General features: G+C 43.9%; 1 protein-coding gene across 2 annotated transcripts in view; it reads right to left on the bottom strand.

The window, feature by feature from the left end:
* Positions 1-3,373: 3,373 nt before the first annotated feature.
* Positions 3,374-14,910, bottom strand: part of LOC110522231 (scavenger receptor class A member 5) — a 54,020-nt gene continuing 42,483 nt past the window's right edge. For both annotated transcript variants that reach the window (XM_021600448.3, XM_021600449.3), the window contains exons 8-9: positions 13,298-13,486; positions 3,374-5,283 (exon numbers count right to left, since the gene is read on the bottom strand). In XM_021600448.3, the coding sequence (XP_021456123.2) occupies positions 5,150-5,283; positions 13,298-13,486 (323 nt within the window). In that variant the 3' untranslated portion in view covers positions 3,374-5,149. The remainder of the gene's footprint in view (positions 5,284-13,297; positions 13,487-14,910) is intronic.

Below are 14,910 nucleotides of genomic sequence, written 5' to 3'. Positions count from 1 at the left end.
ACAATCATCCCAAGCACAGTTGGGGCTCATTGATAGTGTCTCGCCACATTTCTCCACATAGCCATGGGCAGACCATGCCCAAGCCATATTGCACTTCCAGGCGGTACTGCATGCTGTTTAATCCTTGGTAAAAAACTGATTTCAATAGGGACATACCTAATCAATTGTACAACTGAATGCATTCAATTGAAATGGCTCTTCTACATTTCAGAGTGGTGCCTTAATCAACATCTACATCATCAGCGCCCAGGGAACAGTGGGTTCACTGCCTTGCTCAGAGCAACAGATTTTTACCTTGTCAGCTCAGGGATTCGATCCAGCAACCTTTCTGTTACTGGCACAACACTCCTACCCGCCAGGCTACATGTAGTTTCCTCTCTTTCCTTCAACCTGATATAGCAGAAACATAGTATAATATGAAGAACACAGTACCTTGGTTAGAAAACAAACTAAACCTCAGAGGGAAATTAGCAAATTTGTCTGTGCTTGCTACATGTTGTGGTTGGTTTTATAGAAAAGTAGAGTGTGTTCCTTGGTCAAACCTCAGCATGGGCTCTGGTTGGGGAGAAGGAGCTGTCCCTGGCTCTGCTCAAATTGGGTAGATTCGGGGGAATCCACAATTGAATCATTTCATGCATGTTTTCAATGTCAAACATTGTTCTGTAGACATGGTTTATTTGTCCATTATTTTACTTGAATAATCAACTGCATTTTGACCACCGTCTTATTGTTTAGCTTTACAGTATTTTGGATCATGTCCAGTGTATACACAGTACCAGTCAAAAGTTTGGACACATCTACTCATTCAAGGGTTTTTCATTATTTGTACTATTGTCTACATTGTAGAATAACAGTGAATACATCAAAACTATGAAATAACACATGGAATCATGTAGTAAACAAAAAAGTGTTAAACAAATCAAAACATGTTTGAGATTCTTCAAAATAGCCACCGTTTGCCATGATGACAGCTTGCACATTCATGGCATTCTCTCAACCAGCTTCATGAGGTACTCCCAGTCACCTGGAATGCTTTTCAATTTACAGGTGTGCCTTGTCAAGTGGAATTTCTTTCCTTCTTAATGCGTCTGAGCCAATCAGTTGTGTTGTGACAAGGTAGGGGTGGTATACAGAAGATAGCCCTTTTTGGTAAAAGACCAAGTCCATATTATGGCAAGAACTGCTCAAATAAGCAAAGAGAAAAAACAGTCCATCATTACTTTTAAGACATGAAGGTCAGTCACTACGGAACATTTCAAGAACTTTGAAAGTTTCTTCAAGTGCAGTCACAAAAACCATCAAGCGCTATGATGAAACTGGCTCTCATGAGGACAACCACAGGAAAAGAAGACCCAGAGTTACCTCTGCTGCAGAGGATAAGTTTATTAGAGTTACCAGCCTCAGAAATTGCAGTTCAAGTAACAGACACATCTCAACATCAACTGTTCAGAAGAGACTGCGTGAATCAGGCCTTCATGGTCGGATTGCTGCAAAGAAACCACTACTAAAGGATACCAACAATAAGAGAGACTTGCATTGACCAAGAAACACGAACAATGGACATTAGACCGGTGGAAATCTGTCCTTTGGTCTGATGAGTCCAAATTTGAGATTTATGGTTCCAACCGCTGTGTCTTTGTGAAACACAGAGTAGGTGATTGGATAATCTCTGCATGTGTGATTCCCACCGTGAAGCATGGAGGAGGAGGTGTGATGGTGCTTTGCTGGTGACACTGTCAGTGATTTATTTAGAACTCAAGGCACACTTAACCAGCATGGCTGCCACAGCATTCTGCAGTGATACGCCATCCATCTGGTTTGCGCTTAGTGGGATGATCATTTGTTTTTCAACAGGACAATGACCCAACACACCTCCAGGCTGGCTGTGTAATGGCTATTTTACCAAGATGGAGTGTTGCATCAGATGACCTGAACCTCCAAAATCACCCGACCTCAACCCAATTGAGATGGTTTGGGATGAGTTGGACGGCAGAGTGAAGGAAAAGCAGCCAACAAGTGCTCAACATGTGTGGGAACTCCTTCAAGACTGTTGGAAAAGCATTCCTCATGAAGCTGGTTGAGAGAATGACAAGAGTGTGCAAAGCTGTCATCAAGGCAAAGGGTGGCTACTTTGAAGAATCTAAAATATTTTTTGGTTACTACATGATTCCATATGTGTTATTTCATAGTTTGATGTCTTATCATTCTACAATGTAGAAAATAGTAAAAAATAAAGTAAAACCCTTGAATGAGTAGGTGTGTCCAAACGTTTGACTGGTACTGTATATTAATACATTCTGTAGCTATATGGACATGTTGACAGAATGTGTGTTCCAACACAGCTCTCAGCAGCATCTTCATCTGAACATTCAATCATTCATCCTCCCAGACACAGGAGACGGAAGATTGTTCAGGAAATCCAGGCCAACAGCCACTGATAACTCTCTCTAGTTTACAATAGCAAACAGCCTTTGTCAAATCTCAAGGGAGGACTCTTTCTTATAGAACTTATCCTGTCCAGAATACACATGGACACATGGGGGAGTTCAGGAAGGCTCTGGGGAAGCTTACACTTCTAGCAGTGCTGATTACTGGAACTGCTCTTTCTCTCGCTGAGTTCTGTGATGTGACCCTAAACTGCTCTGAACAATGTAGTTTCTTTCTATAAATGGACTGAATAGGTATAGTTATTGAGCCCACTACCCCTTGCACAAAATCTCTATAAATGGTTGCACTGTTATTTCAAACCCCTCTTACAGAGCTGACTCAATGTGACAGCCATGGATGTTAATGCCAGAGAGAGGTCCTCTGGGAACTATAGAGGATAATGGAGTCCAACGGTTCCTGTGTCCATCTGTGAATTCCCCTGAATTATCGCTTCAGAAATATTGTCCTTGGTCATACCTTAAATAAAATACTTGTTGTTTGTCTGCGTTTGACATAAAACTGAGGGTAGAAAATAATTTGAGACAGTTCCAGATGCTAAGGACTTTTCACAATGGGAGTGTATGAAACAGATTAACCTAAACATTTCACAATGCAAAATTAAATATGTTCTTATTCAAACATTGTTTAGAAGCATCTTCCCCTCAGCCGTAATTCAGGGTCTTTGTTCTCCCTAGGCTCACCATATGCTGAGGTGATCAGGTGATTCTCCAGCAATCATTTCTATGTTCGTCCTTCCATGTGGAACCACTTTTTAGGTAATTGCTTCTCAGTTGTCAAACCAGAGATGACATACCCAACTTCCTCTATCCCTCCTCACCTGTTCTCTTGATGTACTGTATCTAGGGTATGGGCTAGGATTACTTAGCTTTCAACTGAACTGCCTCAACCATTTTCATCTTAATCAGAAAATAATCAAGTCCACATGTATAAACAAATGTATATTTTATTATTTCCATGGTACATGAACAATTAAAACATCTGAAAAATCTAGTACAAAGTATTGTTTAATGGACATATGAAATATTCTTGTCACATATTCACTGTATTTATTTATCTATTTCATACTACTTCAGGTATTGTTGTCTGGGTGTTATGACCAGCACAATCGATAAGCAGATATTTACATTCCTCAGCAGTCCCTTTGTCCAATAAAAGTGGTGATTAGGGCCACAGTATAACCAAGTATAACCATAGTATAACAAATCAACCAATCTCGACTTCACATAGCAATCATACCATCCTGGCATTTGATAGTATGTTCCCAAAGTGGAAACCTGGGTTTGTGGTCCCTATTATACAAAGCAAATGTGTGCAGTCTGCTCCCTTAAACGTATGTGAAAAAGCATTGCATGACAGTGATTCATTTCCAGCACAGTTGAAGATCCATGCAAGAATAACCTCTGTTATGTTCACAGACTAACTGCACCCTGGTTGAATATCTGAGACAGGATTATAATAGAGATGATCACGTACTGTAGGAATATCTATCAGAATAATATCTACCAGAATAAATGTTTTGTATGAAAATATTTTAGGTAGAAAACATTTTTTCTCCTTTCTTTTCTGTTGAAGGACCTTTCCCAAGAGGGAAGCATGATCAGTCTGAGTGAAAATATATAGAGATTGTAAGGTATTCTCCTTGGCTGTTGGCTTAGAAAACGAGTGCATTGCAACACCTCTATAGCACTTGTCTGCACATGAACCTAAGTTGATAAAAGTGAGGACCATTTCTGAGGGGAGCTGCTCTACTGCTCCAGATGAAATACTGAGATAGTCCAGATTCATGAGTCTGAGAGTGGATCAAACCTAGTCCTCAGGACCTCCGCACATTTCATTGTTTATCCCAAATCAATATTTGGCAAGGGATCATCTACAGAAATATTTTTCTTACAGCCATCATATCATGTCAACACGTGATTTACTTGTGAAAGTATCTTACATCAGGGGTTGGTTTTGTTTATTTCACACAATAATACATATTTCCCTGTTTCATTTCCTGTGAGAAACCTCAATACATTGTGCATGTTTTACCATTTCACTTTATTTTCCCCAAACTGTAACTTGCTCTCTTAGGCTGTAATTTGTCTTACTCATCGTTAGAGTCATGGTTTCCATACGTAAACCAAGCGTCAATCTTCCAACAGCCCATGCAATTATCGATGAAGAGGGTGACATTTTTGGGCTCTAACAAAAAAAAATGTTGAAGGGAGAAGCAAAAACGAGAGAGAGAGAGAAACTCTCATTCATGATGATAAAAAACAATGCTTGGCTCTACAGGCAGAAATAGTAAAATTGTCAGACACAAACCAATAAATCGTACTAGGGCCAAGTCATACATCCATTTAAAATGGCATCTCTTCCCCTTTCTTTTCTTTGTAATCGCTTTATCTATCAGAAATTTGACAAACATTTGTGACTGACCATTTTTTAAGTTGATCCATTTTTGGCACTGAATCTAGTTCAGCTAAGAAGTATCTGCTATTGATAAACCTACTTTACATGAACAATAGCCATCCAAGAGGCCCTAAGGGGTCTGAAATCAAAGCATGTTTGCACATAACTGTCAAATCAGTTGCCCACAGCGGTGGGTGGGTGTAGGACAGCAGGATACAGCTCTTCTGCTCTACCTCACGCTGCCTGTCAACTGCAACTAATCTCAGCAGTTTGTAACTGAACTCGGTGGGGGTTCAAATGGTCGGTGTTAGGTGTTGCATGTCACCCCCGCATCCTCCACGTGCCCACAGTTTGTCTTACCCCAGCCTGAGAACTTGCACTGGTGAATGGTGTCCTCGTTCCCAACGCAGGCCACATCATCCATCCAGATGAGCCCAGTACCTGTATAGAGAGAGAGAGAGAGCAACAGACAGACAGACAGACAGACAGACAGACAGACAGACAGACAGACAGACAGACAGACAGACAGACAGACAGACAGACAGACAGACAAATTAAGAGGGCAGAGATACTTTAGTCAAGATGAACCTAACAGTGAACATATGTCCTCTCAGCCTCCCACTGTTATTAATTTTAAAAAATCCAGATCGACTCCAGTATTCAGGACTTACAGAAAAGTATGATTCACAGCTAAGATGATAAAGGAGGGATATACAGGGAGGGAATATAGGGGCGGCCAAGTATCAGGCACCTGCTATTCTATTGTTTTTCTTCGCAAATCACAGCCTTTATCTGAATGAAAGAGAGTGTGATAGCAGTCTGGTCTAGTCATACTCAGGCTCCTCTTACTCATCACACTACTCTCCTCTGAGAGCCCTTGGAAGCGTCAATGTGAGGCAGATATCTGGCAGAGGGATGAGAGCATGTCATGGCTTCACAAACACAGAGGCTCTGGAGACTGGCGCAAGCCTCTCCTCTCTCCTCTCCCCTGTCCACAGGCACCAGGCAGGGTAGCCAAGAGCCACCAGAGGGGACCTCTGGCATGGAATCTATGTCTGAAATTGGGTTTATTGTGGTATCAATTACATTGAAGACAGAACTGAGAGGCCAACAAACATACGAGACGACACCCTCTAGTGCCTGTGTCCCGGTCCAAATTAAAATCATTTCAAGACCCAGTCAAAATCTCTCGATGGCTTAAGTAATAATTGCTGACTGAAGAATGATGTGCAAAATGAATGTCCAACGTATGGACACTAACTTAGGAACTCCATTGTTCATGATAATGAGTTGTGAATTACAACGGTAGATGTGGGACACTGAATTCATCATTGGGTTTGAGAACAAAATTCACTTTCAATCGTTATGTATAGGTTCAGAACATTTGTGAAACAGCACAGTTAAAATATATGGTAAATAGAAAACTAAACTGGATGGTCTTCAGATACAGATGGGAGGGGTTGAGGGTAATTGAAGGATTGTATTCAAAACAAACAAAAGATAACTAATGTAAAATACACTGTGTCCGATCTAATTTGCCTACTTGCCAAATAAGCAGGTTAGAGAAAGACATAGGACCTCAAATATACAGTGCATTCGGAAAGTATTCAGCCTTATTCTAAAATTGATTAAAATGTGTTTTTCCTCATCAATCTACACACAAAACGCCATAATGACAAAGCAGAAACAGATTTTAGAAAAATGTTGCAAATGTATAAATATAAAAAAAACGAAAATATCATATTTACATAAGTATTCAGACCCTTTACTCTGTACTTTGTTGAAGCACCTTTGGCAGCGATTACAGCAACGAGTCTTCTTGGGTATGATGATACAAGCTTGACACACCGGTTTTTGGGGAATTTCTCCCATTCTTCCCTGCAGATCCTCTCAAACTCTGTCAGGTTTGATAGGGAGCATCGCTGCACAGCTATTTTCAGGTCTCTCCAGAGATGTTCGATCAGGTTCAAGTCCGGGCCCTGGCTGGGCCACTCAAGGACATTCAGAGACTTGTCCCGAAACCACTCCTGCATTGTGTTGGCTGTGTGCTTAGGGTCAATGTCCTGTTGGAAGGTGGATCTTCGCCCCAGTCTGAGGTCCTGAGCCCTCTGGAGCAGTTTTTCATCAAAGATCTCTCTGTACCTTGCTCCGTTCGTCTTTCCCTCGATCCTGACTAGTCTCCAAGTTCCTGCCGCTGAAAAACATCACCACAGCATGATGCTGCCACCACCATGCTTCACCGTAGGGATGGTGCCAGGTTTCCTCCAGACGTGATGCTTGGCATTCAGGCCAAAGAGTTCAATCGTGGTTTCATCAGACCAGAGAATCTTGTTTCTCATGGTCTGATAGTACTTTAGGTGTCTTTTGGCAAACTCCAAGTGGGCTGTTATGTGCCTTTTACTGAGGAGTGGTTTCCGTCTGGCCACCCTACCATGATTGGTGGAGTGCTGCAGAGATGGGAGATCCTTCCAGAATGACTGCCATCTCCACAAAGGAACTCTGGAGTTCTGTCAGAATGACCATTGGGTTCTTGGTCACCTCCCTGACCAAGGCCCTTCTCCCCTGATTGCTCAGTTTGGCCGGGCGGCCATCTCTAGGAAGTATCTTGTGGGTTCCAAACTTCTTCCATTTAAGAATGATGGAGGCCACTGTGTTCTTGGGGACCTTCAATGCTGCAGAAATTTTTTGGTACCCTTCCCCAGATGTGTGCCTTGACACAATCCTGTCTCAGAGCTCTACGGACAATTCCGTTGACCTCATGGCTTGGTTTTTGCTCTGACATGCACTGTCAACTGTGGGACCTTATATAGACAGGTGTGTGCCTTTCCAAATCATGTCCAATCGATTGAATTTACCACAGGTGGACTCCAATCAATTTGTAGAAACATCTCAAGAATGATCAATGCAAACAGGATGCACCTGATGTAACGGTTTTCTTTATGAGAAGGAGAGTCGGACCAAAATGCGGCGTGTCTATTGCAATCCATGTTTAATGAATTAACACACTAAACACAAACACTACCAAAACAATAAACTTAACAAAACCCGAAACAGCCTATACTTGTGTATCCTAACACAGAACAATGACATCAGGACACTAAGGACAATCACCCACGACAAACTCAAAGAATATGGCTGCCTAAATATGGTTCCCAATCAGAGACAACGATAAACACCTGCCTCTGATTGAGAACCACTTCAGACAGCCATAGACTTAGCTAGAACACCCCACTAGCTACAATCCCCACACATACACACCACATACAAAAACCCATGCCACACCCTGGCCTGACCAAATAAATAAAGATAAACACAAAATACTTTGACCAGGGTGTGACAGAACCCCCCCCCTAAGGTGCGGACTCCCGAACGCACCTCAAAACAATAGGGAGGGTCCGGGTGGGCGTCTGTCCATGGTGGCGGCTCCGGCGCGGGACGTGGACCCCACTCAATCAATGTCTTAGTCCCTTCTCCTCGCGTCCCTGGATAGTCCACCCTCGCCGCCGACCATGGCCTAGTAGTCCTCACCCAGAACCCCACTGGACTGAGGAGCAGATCGGGACTGAGGGGCAGCTCGGGACTGAGGCAGCTCGGGACTGAGGGGAAGCTCAGGAGTGAGAGGAAGCTCAGGAGTGAGAGGAAGCTCAGGCAGGTTGATGAATCTACCTGGCTGGCTGGTGGTTTCGGCAGATCCTGGCTGACTGGCAGATCCTGGCTGACTGGCAGATCTGGAAGAGTCTGGTCGACTGGCAGATCTGGAAGAGTCTGGTCGACTGGCAGATCTGGAAGAGTCTGGTCGACTGGCAGATCTGGAAGAGTCTGGTCGACTGGCAGATCTGGAAGAGTCTGGTCGACTGGCAGATCTTGAAGAGTCTGGTCGACTGGCAGATCTGGAAGAGTCTGGTCGACTGGCAGATCTGGAAGAGTCTGGTCGACTGGCAGATCTGGAAGAGTCTGGTCGACTGGCAGATCTGGAAGAGTCTGGTCGACTGGCAGATCTGGAAGAGTCTGGTCGACTGGCGGATCTGGAAGAGTCTGGTCGACTGGCGGATCTGGAAGAGTCTGGTCGACTGGCAGATCTGGAAGAGTCTGGTCGACTGGCAGATCTGGAAGAGTCTGGTCGACTGGCAGATCTGGAAGAGTCTGGTCGACTGGCAGATCTGGAAGAGTCTGGTCGACTGGCAGATCTGGAAGAGTCTGGTCGACTGGCAGATCTGGAAGAGTCTGGTCGACTGGCAGATCTGGAAGAGTCTGGTCGACTGGCAGCTCTGGCTGCTCCATGCTGACTGGCTGCTCCATGATGACTGGCAGCTCTGGCTGCTCCATGCTGACTGGCTGCTCCATGCTGACTGGCTGCTCTGGCTGCTCCATGCTGACTGGCTGCTCCATGCTGACTGGCTGCTCCATGCTGACTGGCGGCCCTGGCTGCTCCATGCTGACTGGCGGCCCTGGCTGCTCCATGCTGACTGGCGGCCCTGGCTGCTCCATGCTGACTGGCGGCCCTGGCGGCTCCTTGCAGACTGGCAGCTCTGGCGGCTCCTTGCAGACTGGCAGCTCTGGCGGCTCCTTGCAGACTGGCAGCTTTGGCGGCATCCTGCAGACAGGCAGCTCTGGCGGCTCCTTGCAGACTGGCAGCTCTATGCAGACTGGCAGCTCCTTGCAGACTGGCAGCTCTATGCTAACTGGCAGCTCTATGCTAACTGGCAGCTCTATGCTAACTGGCAGCTCTATGCTAACTGGCAGCTCTATGCTAACTGGCAGCTCTATGCTAACTGGCAGCTCTGAACAGGCGGGAGTCTCCGGCAGCGCTGTAGAGAAGGAAGGCTCTAACAGCGCTAAACAGGCGGGAGACTCCGACAGCGCTGGAGAGGAGGAGGGCTCCGACAGCGCTGGACAGGCGAGGCGCACTGTAGGCCTGATGCGTGGTGCTGGCACTGGTGGTACTGGGCCGAGAACACGCACAGGAAGCCTGGTGCGGGGAGCTGCTACCGGAGGGCTGGGGTGTGGAGGTGGCACAGGATGGGTTAGACCGTGAAGGCGTACTGGAGATCTTGAGAGCGGTGCTGGCACAGGACGTGCAAGGCTAGGGAGGTGCACAGGAGGCCTGGTACGTGAGACTGGCACCATCTTAACCAGCCGACTAACACGCACCTCAGGACGAGTATGGAGCGCTGACCCAGGTGCCATCAAATCCCCGACACGCTCCGTCGGGCGAATTCCATGTTTAAAACACCAACACAGCAACTCCCTCATTTCTCTCTCCTCCAATTTCCCCATTAACTCCTTCACAGTCTCTGTTTCACTCACCTCCAACACCGGCTCTGGTCTCCTCCTTGGCTCCTCACGATAAACAGGGAGAGTTGGCTCAGGTCTGGCTCCTGACTCTGCCACACTCTCCCTGAGCCCCCCCCCAAGAAATTTTTGGGGCTGACTATGGGGCCTCCGTCCGCGCCGCCTTGCTTGCTTCGCAAACTCCATTCTCCTATATCCTTCCGCGCACTGCTCCATCGAATCCCAGGCGGGCTCCGGCACTCTCCCTGGGTCGACCGCCCACCTGTCTATCTCCTCCCAAGAAGTATAGTCCATACTGTACTCCACTTTGGGCTGTTCTTGCCTGTTGACACGCTGCTTGGTCCCTTTGTGGTGGGTGATTCTGTAACGGTTTTCTTTATGAGAAGGAGAGTCGGACCAAAATGCGGCGTGTCTATTGCAATCCATGTTTAATGAATTAACACACTAAACACAAACACTACCAAAACAATAAACTTAACAAAACCCGAAACAGCCTATACTTGTGTATCCTAACACAGAACAATGACATCAGGACACTAAGGACAATCACCCACGACAAACTCAAAGAATATGGCTGCCTAAATATGGTTCCCAATCAGAGACAACGATAAACACCTGCCTCTGATTGAGAACCACTTCAGACAGCCATAGACTTAGCTAGAACACCCCACTAGCTACAATCCCCACACATACACACCACATACAAAAACCCATGCCACACCCTGGCCTGACCAAATAAATAAAGATAAACACAAAATACTTTGACCAGGGTGTGACACCTGAGCTCAATTTCAAGGCTCATAGCAAAGGGTCTGAATAGTTATGAAAATAATGTATTTCTGTTTTTTATTTTTAATACATTTTAAAAAATGTAAAAAAAAACATGTTTTCGCTTTGTCATTATAGTATACTGTAGATTGATTTTAAAAAACATATATTTTAGGATAAGGCTGTAACGTAACAAAACGTGGAAAAAGTCAAGGGGTCTGAATACTTTCCGAATGCACTTTATGCCTAACATAACTACAACTTTGTTTGATTTATAACAACAAGGGATAATATACATGCAGGAAAACCATAGTGAATCCAGGTGAAAGCTATGATCCCTTCTTGATGTCACTTGTTATATCCACTTCAATCAGTGTCGATGAAGGGGAGGAGACAGGTTAAAGAATGATGTTTAAGCCTTGAGACATGGATTGGGTATGTGTGCCATTCAGTGGGTGAATAGGCAAGACAAAAAATGTAAGTTCCTTTGAACGGCCTAGTGGTGTAGTGGGTGGTAGTGGGTGGCAGGCACATTGGTTTGTGTCAATAACTGCAACGCTGATGGATTTTTCTCGCTCAACAGTTTCCCGTGTGTATCAAGAATGGTCCACCACCCAAAGGACATCCAGCCAACATGGGCCAGCAACCCTGTGAAAAGCTTTTGACACCTTGTAGAGTCCATGCCCAGACGAATTGAGGCTGTTATGAGGGCAAAAGGGGGGAGTGCAACTCAATAATAGGAAGGTGTTCTTAATGTTTTTTATACTCACTATATACAGTTTACCAAACCAATCCAGAATAATATATGTTTTAAATGCAATATGTCATAAGGATATCACTCTCCCCACAAAAGGTTCCCACAAAGTTAACATTAGCATAAGCATGTCTTTCTTATCCCACATTTGAATGAGATTTCACGTTATAATTCCTGGTCTTCGTTTGCTTCAGGGTTATATTCGAATGCTGGCATCATAATGAGCACAAAAAGTACAATATGCTTTTTATATCCTGAATCAGACATTCATTTCTTTCACTCTAAGATGACAGTTTACAGATGTGCATGTGGGCCTCATCCCCATAGGCCTATCGGGGCTGTGTACCAGTGAGGGGATTCATAGACGGACTTGATATAAGATAAGAGGCCAAAAAATATCCTACACTGGCTGGAGGTCGCAGACTAGACCATCAACCCTTTAAATGCCAGGGCTTGTCTGATATATCGTGTAAATATACGTCTACAATGAGAACTACGTGTGTAGTTAGGAACTAATGTCTCCATTTCAGCTATTTTATTTGATGTATTTGTGTGTCTTCCCTCACAAGTAGTAGTATCACTAATGCTCAAAGGAGGCCCTTTGTGTGTACGGAAATATCGTTCCGTATTGTTTTCCATATACTTTATGACCAGCAGTACTGTTGGGAAGGGACCAGGACCTGGTAGACCTACCGTCTGTCTACTCTATCCGTTTGTTCACAGAAGCATTTTGAACTTTGAGTGTGAGCAATATTTTCCCTCAGAATGTTGGCAAACACACTCTGTATGATCAGAGTTTCTGCTTTAAGGTCATTCTACCACATTTAGCACCATGAGAGAAGACTCCAAGTTTGAGCACCACCAACTACAGAACATTGAATAACTGAAACATCTTGAGTGCAGCATGAACTTGAAAAGGAAACTTGGCCAGGACCAGTATAGTATAGTGTACATTCACCACAGATGTTTGGACTGGGCCTAATACATCACTGTTGGGTTTTATTTTAACTAGACATGCCTCCTAAACTGGTTTACCCAGCATCTCAACACTTATTGTGAGAATAATTTATTGTATTGACCATGTACAATGTCACCTCTAACATTATTATAGATACAAATATGGGTCAGGATGATGTCAAGAATAAAGAAACAACATTTTGCTTCGCAAATGGGGTCTATGAAAGATACATTTACAACTGTTTAATTAATCCTCAAAAGTAAATGTGAATTATTGTTAATTTAAAAAAATGGTTATCGGAATTAGATTTTTTTTTTTTTTTTTTTTCCAGATTAATTTGAACTAAATAGTATTAATAAACCCTAATATTTTGATTGGACCAAACATAGATGTGTGTGTATGCATGATGTAATGATGGTTGTGGAAAATAGGTCATAAGAGAGGAAACAGATGGATATTACCACTGGCACATTTTTGATGGCATCTGGCTCCTATGATGTTCCCTATAAACGTATATGAATTTCAGTTGCTTTCAAATGCTTTGTGCACTAATACCCACCATAAAAAAGTACAATTACAAAAAAAAATGGTACAAATCCTAATCCGCCTCCACAAGTTTATCACAGTCTGCACTGTAGTTAGTTCAAATCTCCATAGAGATAAAAAACAGCCAAAAGGCTTACCTTGTCCAAACCGGCCTGTTTTATGGATCTCGAAGGCTCCTTTGTAGCCAAGCATCCTGCAGACCACGTCGCCGTCCTTCTTGTCCCAGACGTCATCACACACCGTTCCCCAGCGTCTCTCGTGGAACACCTCCACTCTCCCCTCGTGAGGGCCTGATCCATTCACCAGCCTCACCAGTGTCTCGTCCACTGAATCGCACGCATGCACACACACACACACACACACACACACACACACATGCACACAGCAGGGGAGAGAGACATGGATGGTGGTTCGAAAGGGGAAGCTGGTCATGTGCCAAACAAAACCCCTAGCCACAGAACACTGATCAGATTGAGGTGGCTTGACTCAGTGTATTAACCTCAAAGATGGATCATAGAGTGCATTTCTGTAAAGTCAACTAAATTACAGTAATATTCAGAGGACAATGGCTTGTTAATTTGCTGTTGATTTCCCAACCAGGTTGGTTTACCAGCATGTCTTGGATTAATGAAGTCATACCTTTTGGATTAGTTTGCTCAAAACACTGTTTGTACATTTCATGTAGACACAATAAATCCATCAGGTATGGAGCAACAAGCCAAACATCTTTCTAACTTTATTTAATGTCAATTATTTTTTCATAAGCGGGAAAATCAAACAAAACACTTGAACACATCTTTAGGAAATGCTTTCCATGAAGCTTGTTTGTTCAAAGGGGTTTGCTATTAGGGGTAATTACTGCCTCCATACTTGGTGACCTCCATAACTGCAGTTATAAAGAGTTTGGAGTGAAATTTGTGGTCTTGTCAGGGCAGGAGAAGGTGTTGAAAACAATTAGCACCTCTCATTGGAAGATTAACTCTGACTCAACTAGTCTTTATTGACCTTTTTAGGAGATGAATAGCCTGGGGCTCCAATGGCTGAACATGAATCTGGAGGATAGACTCGAGAAGAGCACAGGAACATCTTGTTAATGTGTTGCAGATGCTGCAGCCTGAGCTCCGCTCTAGTCTTAGCCTGAGACATGCAGCCAATCTGGCAGACTGAAACCATGTGTCTGCTGCAGATATGTAGGCATAACTTTACTCTGGTAATGGCTCAGATAACTTCAATCTGTCCAGTGAGACGCAGACCCAGGTTATCTCTGATAGGGGTGTGATGGGGCTAGGCCAGAGTCATGGTGGTATTAGCAGGGTAGGTAACATGGCACAAACTTTATTTGACTAAATGTGTTCATCAGCATTTTGGTTAGGCATACGCAATCTGTGTTCTAGATGGCCATCACAGGGACCAGTCTACAGTGGGGCCAAAAAGTATTTAGTCAGCCACCAATTGTGCAAGTTCTCCCACTTAAAAAGATGAGAGAGGCCTGTAATTTTCATCATAAGTACACTTCAACTATGACAGACAAAATGAGAGAAAAACAATCCAGAAAATCACCTTGTAGGATTTTGAATGAATTTATTTGCAAATTATGGGGGAAAATAAGTATTTGGTCACCTACAAATAAGCAAGATTTCTGGCTCTCACAGACCTGTAACTTCTTCTTTAAGAGGCTCCTCTGTCCTCCACTCATTACCTGTATTAATGGCACCTGTTTGAACTTGTTATCAGTATAAAAGACACCTGT

Source organism: Oncorhynchus mykiss, chromosome 4 (assembly GCF_057628025.1).
Source record: "Oncorhynchus mykiss isolate SJ-2025 chromosome 4, ASM5762802v1, whole genome shotgun sequence".
NCBI classification, from domain to species: domain Eukaryota; kingdom Metazoa; phylum Chordata; class Actinopteri; order Salmoniformes; family Salmonidae; genus Oncorhynchus; species Oncorhynchus mykiss.
Note: the sequence above shows the minus strand (reverse complement) of the source record. Positions and strands in the feature narration are given on the sequence as shown.